Genomic DNA, 15,478 nt, shown 5'->3' on the forward strand with positions numbered 1-15,478 from the left:
GTATTGACAGGCTGAGATTGCCGATCCCGCTGATCATTGTATGAAAATAACCATTGAACTCCGTCCCTTCCCCCGCAATCTTTCCTCAGTATTCAAGGCTTACCAAATGCCAATGGACGGGGATTACCCCAAGTATCCGATGGCAGAAAGCGCCAAGCACCAGCATGCTTCCGCGCGAACAGATAATGAACAAAGTGAGTGGAGAAGGGTGGCATAGCGGGCCACTGGTTTCCACCCTCGAAGGTTATGTCACGGAGGCCGAGAACCATGGGCGGGATGACATTCTAAATTTGTTGTTCGCTATTGGTTAACAAAGTACTCCCTTGCCAGATAAAGCGGATGAAGTGACTCACCTTATCCTGTTTACCCGCCTCAGCCTCACATTCCTTATAAACCTTGAGCAAAGCAGGCCCGTCATAGGGCTCCATGCTCATGAGGCTGGTGATTTCGTTGGCCAGATGTTCGCGAAAACTAGGCGCCATCTGCTCGATCAGGCTGCGCACGGTCGAGGCCTTGTAGTCAGCGGGCTTGGTCTCCGTCCCGTAGGCGAGGAGCTGCTTCAGGATGGGCTGGAAGGTGTGGTGCTCGTTAACATTTCCCTCGAGAAAATTGGGCTTCTTCATCACTCCTTCAAATTGAGGGAACATCTGTTCTTCTTCCAGAGTGTGGTGGTGGGATACCCATCCGGCCCAACTGCGGAGGAAGACTAGGTAATCGGCGATGTCTTGCGACTCGGTTATTTGCTCGGCTTGCAGATAGAGGGAGTTTAAACCTCGAAGCATGGCGTTGTGGGCGAATGCCATCTCGTTGGCGATGTAGAGAGCTTCATGTCTGGACTGGTATTGTTAACTTTGCTATTTGGTGCCACGTTCTTTTTCCCTTCCAGATGGCACCAGAATAAAAGGGTTGGATCGGACATGACCGACGTACTACTTACAATGTCTTGTGTTTTGGATGGCGTTTCGATCAACGGCCAAGGGCCATCGGCCCACGGACGGGAGGTAGTGCCAGTAGTGGGAGCCATAGTTCAGCGTTATGCTAGTTAGTGACAGCTGTTGACATGAAAGCCGTTAAATATCGCGAGAGGATGAGAGGTTCGAAAAACGAGAGAGTTGGGGGGTGGAAGTCTAGAGGTGGCTAGCTAGTTGATCCTTATGCATCTAGTTTTGTGTCTGAGTAATAGGACGATAACTGTTGCTCTGACCTGCCCGGGCCTCAAACGGCGCCTCGCTAAGATCAAGCTAGCGTCGCATGTAAGATTATAGTATGACACCTCACAAAGAACATTCTTGGACTAATATAGACTCGAATGGCCCGTTCGAGTGCTCTCCAGAGACAATCAGCCTAGCACTTGTGTTGGATTCAAAAATGAGCTACTGTTGGACTGTGTCCTATGTCTATTTGGAAGATCCCGATACTGAACCCTGGCAGATACCCTTTGATGGCCCTTTGACATGGCACGCAGCTGTCAAACTATACACCTAAGATATGCGTCCAAGTTAATATGTAGGCTTTTTCCCACCAGACGAAACGCACCCTTAACCTTCCTTCCCACAACCCTAACTACACCTCCTTCCACTCCTACAACTGGTCTCAAGCAATGGAGACGCACCCACCCCCTCCACGCAAACATTCCATCTCCTTCTGGCTCGTCTTCCTATCGCTCTGCCTACTCTCCTTTGTGTCCGCTTTAGACGGCGCAATCATCAGCACCGCCCTCCCCAAAGTAACCGCCTCTCTCGGCGGCGAAACCGACTATATCTGGATAGCCAACAGCTTCACCATCGCCCAGACAATCGTACAACCCTTTCTCGCCCAACTCTGCGACATTTACGGCCGACGCAACCCCATCCTAATCTCAGTGGCCCTATTCCTCCTGGGCAGCGGCCTCGCGGGCGGCGCCTCCACAGTGGGCCAACTGATCGGCGGTCGCACGGTCCAAGGGCTCGGCTCAGGCGGCATCTACATCCTCGTGGACCTGATTGTATGCGATCTGGTCCCCCAGCGCGAACGCGGCCAATACCTAGGCATAGTCCTCTCCCTAGCAGCCGTCGGCGCCGTCCTAGGCCCCGTTCTAGGCGGCGCCCTCGCCCAAGCCAACTGGCGCTGGGTCTTCTACCTCAACCTGCCCCTCGCCGGGCCCGTACTTCTGTTCATGCTGTTCTTCCTGCGTCTCGACGCCCCCCAATCCTCTTCCCCCAACACACACCCCTCCATCCACCGCATCGACTGGCCCGGCAACATCCTCTTCGCCGGGTCCATCCTCTCCCAACTCCTCGCTCTCGTCGGCGGCGGCACCCTCCACCCCTGGACCTCCCCCTCCACCCTTGTCCCCCTAATCATCGGCATCATTGGCTGGATCCTCTTCCACATCTACGAAGCCCTCCCACCAAAATACTGTCCTCATCCCTGCATACCTCCCCACCTCTTCTCCACCCGCAACAGCCTCCTCGGCTTCATCCTCGCCTTCGACGCCGCCCTCCTCATGCAATGGACCCTCTACTTCCTCCCCATCTACTTCCAGGGCGTGCAGCGCAAGTCCCCACTAACATCAGGAATTGACCTCCTCCCCTACAGCGCCTTCCTCATCCCCTTCGCCATGGTCGCCGGCACAATCATGTCCCGAACGGGTTTCTGCCGCCCACTGCACTTCACAGGCTTCGCGGCCCTCTCTCTCGCGTTAGGTCTCTTCACCCTACTCTCCGCTAACTCTCCCCGCGCAGCATGGGTCTGCGTCCAGCTCCCTGCCGCATTAGGCCAGGGCTTCCTAGCCACGACTATCCTCCCCGCTATTCAGTCGTCCCTGGGCCCTGCTGATACGGCGAGTTCTACGGGCGTGTATGCGTTCCTGCGGTCGTTGGCGTTCGTGTGGGGATCTACGGCTCCGGGGATTGTGTTCAATGCGAGGGTGGATGTGTACGCGGGGAGGATTATTGATGATGAGACGCTGAGGGAGAGGTTGTTGGATGGGAGGGCGTATGGCGCGGCGGCGGAGTTTGCGGGGAGCTGGGGAGCCGGGCTGGGTGAGGTGCAGAGGGAGCAGGTTAGAAAGGTGTATCGGTTGGCGTTGAGGACGGTGTGGCTTGTGGGTTTGGCGTTTGCGCTAGTGGGTGTTGTGGTTGGGTTGGGGATGGGGAGGGTGGTTTTGAGGGGGGAGTTGGAGGAGAATGGGTATGGCTTGAAGGAGAAGGAGGATGACAAGAGGGATGAGGAGGAGAGGGCTGTGGGTGAGGGTGAGGGAACTGAAGGTAGGGCTCGAGGTTAAGGTTTAGTGCTTATGTTTATGCAGTTGCATGGTTCGGGGATTTTTTGATAAGGGCGTGCGGGGGTGTATGGGCGGTAATATTTCGTATGTAGGTGTGCAGATGTAGAACGTAGTAGATACTTACTAATAGATACTAATTCATAGGGGCTCAGGCAGATTTCTTCAAGTGCAAGTTTACAAGCGAGGCTCTCCTGCATACTATGACAAGATTGCCCAGGTGTCGGTTAAGATTTGCGCTAGAAATACACAAGTGGCTTGATTGCAAATACTAAACTGATGTGGATTACCGTAATGTGTCCTTTGTATTAACTTAGAGTTATTTATAAATACTAGAAGCAGCACGAGCGCCTATAGATGTTCAGAACTTTGTAATTGGGGGCCAAAGACTGCATACACGAAAACGTATCCACTCAATTCCCCTCGTTCTGATGAAGTCGACCCATCTTGTACCCCTCCATCTGAATCGCATTCTTCGGCAGGTCTGATGAGCTATGTAGATTGTGATAGGGGCCTCGATGGTCTGATGACCCCTGACTGAGTTGGGGATTAGGCGTTGCTGACGATGAGGACCCAAACGACTTTCCGCCGTTGCTGCTACTCTTACTAGCATTCTGTGAAAAGCCGAGCAACCCAACTATGGACCCCGTAAGCGAGGAGAAGAATAATCGTGGTTGTCGCCTTGGCGTGCTGCCCGTGCCTCTAGAATCGGAGCCGTGCGAATGGTTTCGATGTATTAGCCGCCACACGGCTGGCGAGCAACTGCAGATGATAGCGATGTTGAGTTCCAAGATTCTGCCAAGAGGCGCAAGGCAGTCAGTTCAATGAGTCTGATCCTTTTCCTATTACCTGTCGTCTCTACAACGCCAAGACACGTCCTTCGGGGCGGAGGACTTACGAGGTAACATCGTATGCGCCTTCGTTCCAGTCAGTATCGCTCCCAACGTGCAGCTGGACTCGGTAGTACATGCTAATACAGCTGGCTAGTAGAGCACTAAATGGAGTGTGCATTGTTAGCGAGAGACGATCCTCGTATATGGGATCTGCACATGATAGGCCAAATGTCCATATTCAGGGTCCAGGTGGGGCGGGTTGACACATACATACAACCAACACCGAATACCAAGGCGATATTCAGCCTTTTCTGCCGCGATAACTTCAGTTTCCAAATGATAGGCTGGGGCAGGATTAGTGCATAGGCATCCAGAAGGATGTTCCCAGCTCCCTGCACGATCGCGTCCGGCAACGCCTTTGAACAGCGGTGGAAGGTGTCCATATCAAGATATGAGTGGCCCGCACGCGGGGCACAGACAACCGCCGTCAGAATGAATGTATGAATATACAGCACGAAAGCCGCGATGAGTCCAGCCCAGCATGCCTTAGAAAAATTGCGGTGAAGTGGGGCATCGAACAGACGGCGGTAGAGCACGAATACTGGCGCCCGCGAAAAGAAAAAGGCGAGCGGGTTGAACAGATTCTGCGCCAAGCGTAGTCGCCAGTATTCTTGGTCACTATACAGCCACGATAAAGGCACGTCCCACATGTGCCGAGCTGCATAGCTCACTGAGGGCACGAGGCCTTTTAGCACTGGCTATATTCAAGGGAAGCGGATGCTTACAGTGGATCAGAAAACCCATATAGGCGAAAGTGCAGATCTGTCCCGAATTAAGTGTCAGCTATTGTAGCCGCGGAGAAATGTGGAGATGTGGAGGCCGCCGCTCGAGCCATCATACCACGGCAAGTATGCATAGAACTAGAGACGATGTGAGTCAGATTGACAGGCAAGAGGAGGCGGTACATGGAATTCTCCATGGCTGAGTGTGCTTGCCATCGTCTGCGGCAACCTTCTGTAGGCTCCGAGCAACAGAATACAGGCGAAGGGAGACAGCAATGGTGGTCAGGACGTAGAAGAGTGCGGCAAATCCAATGATCGTAGATTGTAATGACGGAGGATTGCCATATAAGTTGGGAGTCACCCCGGCAGGAGGGGTCCCCGCAGGAACCTGAGACATGTCTATGGTTGCAGATGCGGCTGCCATGGTTAAGAAAGTTGACTGTAGCTTAAAGGAATGTATTACTTCCGGAAAGAAAGTCTCGAGGCCCAGCTATATACCGCAGAAGGACCAAAAGTATCGTACATCATGCTGCAAGGCAGATATTGGTCGAATTGATTGGTCCTAGATCTTGAAGCGAGGTGCGAAGGATGTTAACCGGAGGACCAGACAAAATTCGGTTCGGAACGTTATCTTATTTTGGAATTCTTCAGCCTTTGAAGGGGCCATTCCGGTCATCCTCCTGATGGCTCAAACTCTAGATAAGTAGAGTGAGCGTGGCGCAGGGTCAATGCAGAGGTTCCTGTTGAGGCAGCCACTGCCGGTACTGTTTAGATACTGAAGACTCGTATTGACGATGGGATTGCAAATTACCACACTTCTTGTCACCTATGCACAATAATACAGGCAGCGGCACCAAGCTGAATGTCTAGTGCTTATCGCTGTATCTTCTGCCTCCTCGCCTCGGCAGATGGCCCTTCGGCATGCTGAAGTTTGCACAGGACATTGAGGCTATTGACCATATCAGAACGCAGGCATGCAGCCACGCTATTTCCTCCACTTCTTGTTAATGACTTGAATTACTCATTCTTTCCACTTCAATATTCTCCACTGACGAGCCTACATTGCTGCCTTCGTTATGGAGTGGTATTTGGCACACCACAAAATCCCTCTTGGGGATGCAGAAAGCCCTACAGCTTTTACTGCCGTATCCATAGCCATTTTATGGTCAAGCTGGTATCTCTGGCGCTTCTACATCGTTCCCGCCCTCTACCCTAACCAACCACGCATACTACCATACTGGATACCCTACATCGGTGCGTCTCCTCCCTTCCCACTTCACATCCACCCACAAAAAGTCCCTTAATTAACGCACCATCAAACAGGCCATACAGTCTCCTTCGTACGATGCGCAGAAAATGTATATCGGAGAGCAAAGTAAGCCACCCTTACCCCCTCTTCACCACCCCGGAAGCTAAAGCACAACGTATCCACATATAGTGCCTACTTCCCCGACACCGAGCCCTACAGCGTCATCCTCATGGGAGGCACAACAGTCATCATCCGGGACATCAAAGACCTATCCAGCGTGTGGAGAAACACCAGTGCCCTAAGCTACGACCCTTTTACGTCTCGCATGCTCATGGCCTTTGGCATAACACCGTATCATGTGCGAAATCTGTATAAACCAGATCCAGCTCGTCTGCTTCCTGACGAGCAGACACGCGAGCGATCACTGCTATCGTGTGCCAATCCCAAGAAGCTCTCTTACATGCATTTGCAGAGTCAGTGGTTCAAGTCGCAGCTACTGCCGGGTGAGCACCTTAATGGCCTACTGCAGGCTTATCCGGTGTTTTTGTCTCGGTTTCTTGATATCTCACTCCTACGTAAGGGTTTGGCTGGGGAGGTAACATCTTTCAAATGTGATGGAGCCAATACCTCGGTGACACTCCCCCTTGGACGCTTCTGTCGCTACTTCCTAGCGCAGAGCGCATTCCGAACCTTCTTCGGGGAGGAATTATTCGAGATCGAGCTGGAATTTACCCGCATCTACCAGCGCTGGGAAGACGCGAGCTGGAAGATCTTCTATAACTTCCCTCACTTCCTCGCGCCGGGGTTGCAAGCAGATCGCAAGCGTGTTATCGCGGCTCTCGCTGTATATCTGGATCTACCTGAATCCAAGAGAAAGAACACCGCCTGGATTTTCGGGGCTATGAACTCCGAATTGACTAACCTGGGCTTGCCCGCTCATGACCGCGCGGGCCTTATCATGATGATCTGTTGGGCGTATGTTTATCCCTCGCCCCAACAATTTTAACACTCAAGAAGCTAACTGGCAAAATGTAGAATAAACAATAACGCCCATTACATCGCCTTCTGGATGTTCGCACACATTCTCACCAACCCAACCCTGAAAGCATCCATCGAGAGTGAAATATCTGCCTGCTTCCCCAGCCCAACCTCCGACCAAGGATGTGACATGGAGAAACTATCCAGCGCATGTCCCCATCTCAACGCCCTCTGGGCGGAAGCCCTTCGGCTATACAATTTCTCAACGGCAGTGCGCAAAGCCGTGGATGACTGCTCTGTCGGGAGCAAAGTCATTCATAAGGGGGACCAGGTCTTCGGTCCCGTGCGTAACTTCCACTTGGCTGAGGGTGTCTTCAGCACTGGAGCCGCTGAGTTTGACTGTTCTCGCTTCTTGAAGAATCCGAAGATCAGGCAGGCGAAGGAATATTTCCCCTTCGGGGGTGGGCATACGCTGTGTCCGGGGAGGTACTTTGCTGAACGGGAGGTTTATTTGTTGGTTGCGATGAGTTTAAGAAGGTTTAAGATGGAGGTCACGACTGCTGATGGGGACGTTGTAGAGAGCCCGAAAGTTCCGGACATTCGGATGGATTTGCCGTCGTTGGCGGCGGCAGCGCCGGCGGGGGATTTGTTTGTGACGGTGAGGAGTTGAAGATTTTATACGTGGTGAAGGGTGGAAGATGGGAAGGTAAAGGGATATTTTGGAGGTGTTGTTAGTAATTCCAATCAAGTAGATAGATGTATAGTCTGGTGCTTCAATTATGGAATATTTGAATGTGTATAGATAGAGCATGTTCGAAGGTCTCTCGTCTGTGGTGAGTTGTTGTTAGCAAGACACCACCACACAACTGACATCACATGTTTGATTCCTACATCATGTAATTTCCTTGATCGATTCCATTTGCGGGTTGGACTGGAAACCAATCAATCCCTTCGCTCCCAACTCCTCATCTATCAACATGTCAGTTCCCCAACCACATAGATAAAACATAGCATCTTATAAACAAATCCAACCCAAAACATGAAACAATCCATTCACATACATAATACCCACCTCCCCCTCCAATACACCAACCAAACAGTAATCACATCCAGAACCAAGACAGGAACAATCCCCAAACACGTATCCACCGCTTCCTCCGTCCAACCATCACCATAGTAAGCATGCCAAGCTACAATAGGGAACGTAACAAGATGCATGGTGATAAATCCGACAAGTTGGATGGTGATATCAGTCGACATGCCAAAGAAGTAAAGCTGGATCCACACAATTATGCAGGTTCCTAGCCCGTCATATAGATTATACCAGAAGGGGCTCCATTCTGAGGTTGGGATTAGGTAGAAGGAGAGGGTTTCGAAGAGGGATGGGAGGATGGTTGGTGGCATTTGCGGTTGTTGGAGGGCATTGGCGATGGGTATATGTAGGTCTTGGGGATGAGAGTTGGCGATAAATGGGTACCTAGTTCTTGGTTCTTATGGGTGGGATAAACTGGATATTTGAGCTGGACCCCTGAAAGCTCTATGGTAGGGCTGAAATCAGTAAGTTTTCAATGGCCTGCGGATGGATCCTCGCTGTGGGGGTAGGCCGAAACCTAGCAAATGGGCGGGTGCACTATGAATCAGTATCACTTTGGAGGCTCAATGGACCGTGCGTCGGCAATACGTCGGGTCCATTTATTTAGTTTCGATGAATATACTCTGTGCGGGGTATCTTAAAGTAATCGTCCGTAACTATCAAGACCTCGTGATGAAATATCCAAGCCTATAGGTACAGTGATCTGCCATGATAACAGTGGAGTTTTCTCTATCTCTTTTATATAAAGCATATCATAGAGGAGAGGTACATATACATCTAGATCCCTTTATACAGTCCAAATCCTAAGACCCTGTCTAACCCTCAAAGACATTTTGACTCAACTCCACACCCATATCCTTGGCCATTCCCTGCATCTGCGCCTCGATGCTATCCTCCATACCACCACCAAGTCTCAAGAACTGCCGCACCTTCGTGAACCAGAAAAACAGGTCCGTGCTGAACAGCACCACGCGGAACAGCAAATGACGACCAAAGTTCCTCAGCTTCTCCGATGCCGACAAGTCCGGAGACTCGACTAGCGCGCGGGACGCCCAAGTTCCGGTAATCTTGACGCGGTTGACGGGCGAGCCCAGGAACTGGTTGTTGGCCTGAACGATGCGAAGGTTGCGGCCAATGAAGATCAGTGGGCGGGGCCATTTGGATTCATCGCCGAGGATGTCACGAATTGCTTTGCGGGCAGCTTGCTGCATTTCGTAGTGCCGCGTGGCACGCTCGGATTTGCTGAGCCCTTCGAAGGAGCGGTGCGTCGAGAGGTCGCCGCCGCGGTAAGGTCGCATCAGGGTCGCAGAGGCGAAGAGGTCAGCATTCTGGACGCCCCAGCTACGGACGATGGAGTTAAGGGTGGTGTTGTCGAAGGTGAGAAGAGCTTTCCAGAAGCGAGCGTACTGGTGTCGGAATTCAGTGTCCATGTGGATGTAGAGTCCGTGGTCGATGAGGACAAGCTCCGGGTGACCCGAAGGAGTCCGGCGGATGAAGATGTTGCCTGGGTGCGGATCGCAATGGACTATGCCCCAGAGGAACATTTGTGCGGAGAAGAGGTCTACCATAGTAGTCATGACTTCCTTAAGAGACAGGCCTAGACCAGCGCGAGCGTAACCACCGCGCCAGTGATCTCGCTCGGGCTTAATGTTGGTGGTAAGGTTCGGATTGCGAGCCACTTTGGCGACAGGGTCTTCGGTGTTGCGCGCGTCAAGAGGCGTGCCATGGCAGCCTGGGGTGCCGCTGCGCCAACCGCCACGCCAAGTCCGCGTGATGGAGTCCTTATCCCAGAGGCGGACACCTTCAATCCACTCAGCGGTCATCACACGCTTAGAGCTGAGCTCGCGGTAGACCTTGGGAATGTACACGCGGCCGCGGAGACGGGACTCTCCGGCGACCAAACGCGCCATGTGCTCGGAGTTGTCGGCCTCATTTTCGAAGTCGGTCTCAAGGGAGAGACGCTCCGACACATAGGGAACCAGGCTGTAAAACGGGATATCAAAGGTGCGGCTATAGATCCAGGCAACGACTCTGTTCTCATTAGCATTCTGCGATGCTGGGTGCGGGGCGGGGGCTTACTTGAAAGCCCACAGATCCCATTTCAGCTGTTGAGCGATTTCACGTTTCTGTATTTTGATTGCCACCTCACGACCATCCGGAAGACGCGCCCAATGTACCTGTGCTACACTGGCACTCGCGCGCGCAGCCCGCTCCATAATGCCCTTGCCGGGCTCACCCGAGAAGGAGACGCCAAAAACCTCCTCAGCGGAGCGGCCAAAGTCCTCGCGGATGACCTTCTCGACATCTTTCCAGTCGTTCTGAGGGGCGTCATCGAACATGCGCGAGAACATCTTTTGAAACTCCGGGGGCAGGATGGCGGACTGCATGGCGATGGCTTGGCCGATCTTCAAGTACAGACCGCCATTGTGACGCAGGAGGTCGGACAGACGCTCAGCATTGCGGGTGTGTACGGCGTTGATGTCTCTGGCCAGCGGCGGGTTGGGACGGAAGTTTATCTTGTAATCCAGAGCTACCAGAAGACCCAAGCTGAAGGTGCGAGCCGTTCGTGTCAGAGATGAGGCGTAGAACTGGGTGTCGAGGACGTAGACGGTGCCGGTGGCTAGCGAGAGGTAGAACAACCGACGAAGCCATTTCCGAGTGCGATCGTAGGTTTTGGCCTTGGTAGGTCTACCTAGGGAGGCTGGCGAGGGGGGGACGAAAGGCTGGTAATGGCCTGCCTGGACATATTGACGGAGTTGCAAGAGAGGCTGACGGGTTGCATGAGGGGGCGGGTGGACACGCGGGCGAGCAAGCTGGGAGGGAAGGGAGCGCCAGGGGCGGGAGACGGTGGCCGATGCCATCAGAACGAGAAGACAGGTATGAATATTGTCATGGCGGGGGCATGTAAGAGGACAGTGAAGTCAATGGCGTGACAATGGCGAGAAGTAAGCGGATCCGGTTCAAGGAAGCAGAAACAGAGGGGGAAACGCAGATGACGTGAAGGCGGAGAAGGAAGTCGGAGAGGATGACGAATTGCCCGATCGGGCCATTCGGGCGGAGAATTGAACCAAGATACACGTTTTCTCCCATCATTTCAACTCTCTTCAGATATATACCCCTTAGGAAAAGATAGAAAGAAAAAAAGAGATTGATGATGTAGAGTCCAAATTATCTCGACATATGAAATCAAGGTAGTAGCTGTGGTTGTTCTCTTGAGATTTCGCTATCAGTGTGGATCTCCTATTGAAACTAACCCTGAACTACTGTAGAAACAGTAGACCACAGATGTCTAGAGCTACTCAAAGATCATTTTCGAATCAGATATCGTTATTATTGTTCTCTCAACTCCAAGCTAACGTAGAGTGCAGCGGCGGAGTACATGATTGATCATGTACAATGAAACGTGAGCGCATCGCAAAAGCGGCATGGTTTTCAAGAGCACCAGTGTTGCTCTTTATGTCCAGGTGAGGTCAAGTCTTCCTCCGAGCATCACAGGGATGTGAGTGGTGAGGCCAAGGTTTCGATACGCTAAACAAGTCTACTAGTATTACCGTAGCCCAGTAGATGTACACGGTGTAGAAGTCCGATCTGCGTCCCAAGACCAAATAGAAAGAGAGCATTCCAGAAGGTCAATATGCCAATTCAGCGAAGCGGCCTACACACTGAATGAGTAATGATTGGAGCGAGTCGAGTTTCCAATAGCAATGTCTCATGCACGGTAACCGGTATGGCGCCAGGGGCTGTGACCGAAGGTCGGACAGCATGCCCAGATCGTGGCAATCTCCTGCGTCAGAAACGGTGGGATCGACATGACGATAAGCAAGTGTAGTCTCTCAACTGTATACCATAGTCGAACAAAGCCGGCCACAACCAGACCTGTACATGATTGTCCCTAAAAGGACACCCCCGAGCATGAGTGGAATGCTTGTTATACATCCTGCCGCGAGCTGAATGACCTAGATGGACGAGGGAACCCCTGAGATACTGAATAGCCGGATGTGCACTACCGCTGCAGATACCGGAAATAGACAAGAAGCACATATTTGTAACATCACTCCTTCTCTCCTCTCGCTTCCGCGCGCTTTGTTCTGGCTGAAGTCTCAGTGGTTTAAGTTGGAGATGGAAGAGGACAGAAATTCGGCCATAATAAAAGATATAAAATCAGAGACATGAATAAAGGGACACATGTAATGCAGACGATGCTGACCTTGAAGATATACAACACTGTAGTTTTGCATACCCCCCATTGCAAGATGGAACTTCAAGTTTAACCAAATGCGAACACTTTGATACTCTTGTGCGCTATATCAGCGGCATAGTGATTTGCTTCTAGTGCCAATGTTCTTCACATGAGAGCCTGGAAAGTACTAAGGGACGCTCCAAAGCTTATCATCCCTTACTCTGCCCCGAGTAGATGTAATTGGTGCTGATATGGGTGACTAACGATGTGACGTAGGGTACATAGCGCACAATGCATAACCCAGTGTATAAGAGCTACATTTGTACTACGAGTTATTCAAGTTCTCTTAGAAGCGTATACTGCCATTATGCTTCCCCTAGTGAACTCTCTTTACAAGTTACAATCCTGAACTCCACAAGGAACGATTCGAGAATCTTCTTTGTACTTCAGAGTGAATTTTATCCTTTCGATTCGTAGATATGCCCCATTATGTAAGACCTTTTGCATTCAATTAGACTGTCTATCGTAAGGCTCGTGGACTGCGATGTAAAGCTTAACGTTGGACCTACTGTTTTGATAGTGCCATGGACAAACGGCCCAGAGTAACTCGAGAGCAGTCCCTTACATCCATGACAGCAGCTGCCTATCAGAAAGCATACGGATGATTGTTCCATGACCCTCCGGTTTGCCCTGACGCAGAATCCGAACGTGGCAATTTGCAGTTGCATTGCAGTAAATCTTCAACTATTCAGTTTTCGAGAGACTGTACCTGTTTGGCGCCGGTCCAATGCGAGTGCCAGGTCAACACAAAGATGCCTCACGCGAAGTTCGGCTATCTTGTATATCATAGTTACATACTTTATGTGCAGGTTGCTGAAATAGGAACACCCAAACCCCTCAGAAAACTGGTCATTTGGCTGCAAAACGCATCGATCTGCGGGCTACGAGGCGTGCGCTATGTGCAGAGCGTTATGCTTCAGAGGTACTGTCTCTAAACCGGACATGCCACTTGAGGCTTGGAGCAATCGTGATCCAGAGTGGATATGATCAGATACCTAAATAAGGTTGGGGCGGTTGAGTTCGCGCGCTGGGCGTAGTAGGGAAACCGAAGTAGTTTCGAGGCAATCAATATCCTTTGGGCAGCTATGTACTGTATTATATACACCTTTCCGTGAGTGTTCTGCTGTGTTGTCCGCTTTCTAGTCTTCTTACCAAGCAATCAACCAGCTTTGCATATGGATTCAATATTACGAGGGCTCACGTGGAGAATGAGCACATGTCCCGCATGTGGAAACATACATCTTACTTGGCTCACATGTAAGTCATTTGCCCAATGCTCTTCCCATTCATGGACACTAACTATGGCGTCAATATCTTCAGATCAAACGATATACACTCATTCCAAAAGGAATATGTATGTCATGAGACCTATCCCTCAGATTGTATACAGCACTGACACTGACAACACCAGAATGATGGACAGCTGGAGAACCTAATTCCGGTACTTATGGCAAACACGGGACTTGATGTTAACCAGGCAATGCAGCTCAGCTACCATATTTGTCGTTTGGAAGTAGAGGGCTTCTGCGCTAATGCAGGTAGGCTCTGTGTGGGTGAGGACGCCCAAGGACGCCGTATTTGACAAGTCTTCGTCAATTGCTGTACGGACATGTTCATGGGACTCATACATTGGAGGTATTACAGACCCCTGGCCAAATAGAGAGTCATGGCTGACCTTTACCTAGTTATGTTAGCAAGCGCTGGATCAAGCAAACGGATATCAATCCTGATCAAACTATTACATTCCAGGTTGGATCTACTGGAGGTCCTCGTTGAATAATATTTGACCATCTTGTGGCTGAACTTGAAAGGCTTGTTGGGCAGACATGAAGAGCCCTCTGGCCATAAGGTTATTGTCAGCTAAACACATCAGAGTCCATTTGACCAAGAGAGAAGGTTGACCCAGCAATCAAGTTATATCGTGGGGACACTATCCTATTCATTCGACCAGACTGATAAATGTTTGAAACTCTCACATGTTTTCACCCTGAGGTTCTAGTTAACTACAATTGTTACCAAGATGCCTAAGGTCATCACTATTGATTCAAAAGAAATGAGAATGCATTAGATTCAAGAATAATAAGTTGCTCATTTTCTATTCTCTGGATACTGCCAGAAGACTCTACTAATGAGTGATACTAGCAACGTAAGTCCATCCAGTATTTAAAGCCTACAATGGATGAGCGTTCGAAAATTGTGGGAAGCCACTGGCTATTATCACAGCAAATATCATGTATTCCAAGTTGTATCCGCTTTGTACTATGAATTTGCGCGCTATGAGTACTCAGTAAATAGACCATCATCCAACTCCAGAAAGTCATTTTTGGAAGCTTCAGAAAAGTCGGGAAATAGTCGAATAAGAAATAATACTAAGTATATTCGTCTTCGCCATTTGCTTGATAAGTACCAACTACTTACACCCCCAACAACTCCTCCACCCCCACCACCCCCATCCCCCCAAACCCCCCACCCAAACCCCTACAAACACCCGCATACTCCCTCATCTTCCCCGGAATAATGACCTCCCACAACTCATCCTTCTTCAACCACTCCAACTGCTCACGACACACCTCCTCCCTGGCCAACGGCAACAACGTGGGCAAATTACTCAGCGCCGCCCGCACAAACCCCTTCTTAAAGCACGTCCCAAACGCCGCCAACGTCTCATCATCAGAGCAAACATCCCTGCCCTGCAACAATGGCCCGCACTGTCGCTTAATCACATCCGCTACATCATCGCCCAGCCGCACCATCGCCTCCTCCTGTCGCGGGTTATCAACATGTTCCATGAGACTGCGCACAGCGGGAAGGAAGGTATTGTTGCGCGTCCATAGATCCCAGTGCGGTACGGTGGGTTGGCATCCCTTGTCGCAGACTTCGCGCTGGAATTTGGTGAAGATGTCGTTGGGGCGGCCTGTTAATGTAGTGAGGACGCGGATGCAGAGGGGGCTGAATTTAGCGGTGGTGAGGAGGGGGAGGAGGAGGAGGAAGAGGGTGGTGAGGAGGAGGCGCATGGTGGGTGGTAGTGGTGGGTGGTAGTA

The 15,478-nt window shown here is 51.1% G+C and overlaps 6 protein-coding genes across 6 annotated transcripts; 2 read left to right on the top strand and 4 right to left on the bottom strand.

Annotated features, from left to right (window-relative positions):
* Positions 1–26: 26 nt before the first annotated feature.
* BO88DRAFT_463257 (hemerythrin domain-containing protein) lies at positions 27–1,024 on the bottom strand (the record flags this gene model as incomplete). The annotated part of the gene is made up of 3 exons (XM_025711251.1): positions 27–284; positions 354–836; positions 938–1,024. The coding sequence occupies 3 exons, from the start codon at positions 1,022–1,024 to the stop codon at positions 93–95; spliced, it is 762 nt and encodes a 253-aa protein (XP_025562714.1). The 3' UTR covers positions 27–92.
* Positions 1,025–1,600: 576 nt separating this feature from the next.
* On the top strand, positions 1,601–3,202 carry BO88DRAFT_320878 (MFS general substrate transporter; the record flags this gene model as incomplete). Its single annotated transcript, XM_025702474.1, has 1 exon — positions 1,601–3,202. A coding segment is annotated over one exon (1,602 nt), but the record flags the coding sequence as incomplete, so codon positions are not given.
* Positions 3,203–4,156: 954 nt separating this feature from the next.
* On the bottom strand, positions 4,157–5,301 carry BO88DRAFT_425867 (uncharacterized protein; the record flags this gene model as incomplete). Its single annotated transcript, XM_025708867.1, has 5 exons — positions 4,157–4,256; positions 4,366–4,825; positions 4,881–4,917; positions 4,996–5,015; positions 5,091–5,301. The coding sequence occupies 5 exons, from the start codon at positions 5,299–5,301 to the stop codon at positions 4,157–4,159; spliced, it is 828 nt and encodes a 275-aa protein (XP_025562716.1).
* A 1,054-nt stretch (positions 5,302–6,355) lies between these two features.
* BO88DRAFT_463264 (cytochrome P450 oxidoreductase) lies at positions 6,356–7,821 on the top strand (the record flags this gene model as incomplete). Its single annotated transcript, XM_025711252.1, has 3 exons — positions 6,356–6,629; positions 6,798–7,101; positions 7,162–7,821. 3 exons carry the CDS (start codon positions 6,356–6,358, stop codon positions 7,772–7,774), a joined length of 1,191 nt encoding a protein of 396 aa, XP_025562717.1. The 3' UTR covers positions 7,775–7,821.
* Positions 7,822–7,997: 176 nt separating this feature from the next.
* On the bottom strand, positions 7,998–8,642 carry BO88DRAFT_53831 (uncharacterized protein). Its single transcript, XM_025712952.1, has one exon. It carries the CDS (start codon positions 8,506–8,508, stop codon positions 8,158–8,160), a length of 351 nt encoding a protein of 116 aa, XP_025562718.1. The 5' UTR covers positions 8,509–8,642; the 3' UTR covers positions 7,998–8,157.
* Positions 8,643–9,012: 370 nt separating this feature from the next.
* BO88DRAFT_425869 (ABC1 kinase family protein) lies at positions 9,013–15,451 on the bottom strand (the record flags this gene model as incomplete). Its single annotated transcript, XM_025708868.1, has 3 exons — positions 9,013–10,228; positions 10,277–10,898; positions 15,001–15,451. 3 exons carry the CDS (start codon positions 15,449–15,451, stop codon positions 9,013–9,015), a joined length of 2,289 nt encoding a protein of 762 aa, XP_025562719.1.
* Positions 15,452–15,478: the final 27 nt, after the last annotated feature.

This window comes from Aspergillus vadensis (assembly GCF_003184925.1).
Source record: "Aspergillus vadensis CBS 113365 unplaced genomic scaffold BO88scaffold_12, whole genome shotgun sequence".
Classification (NCBI taxonomy): Eukaryota; Fungi; Ascomycota; class Eurotiomycetes; order Eurotiales; family Aspergillaceae; genus Aspergillus; species Aspergillus vadensis.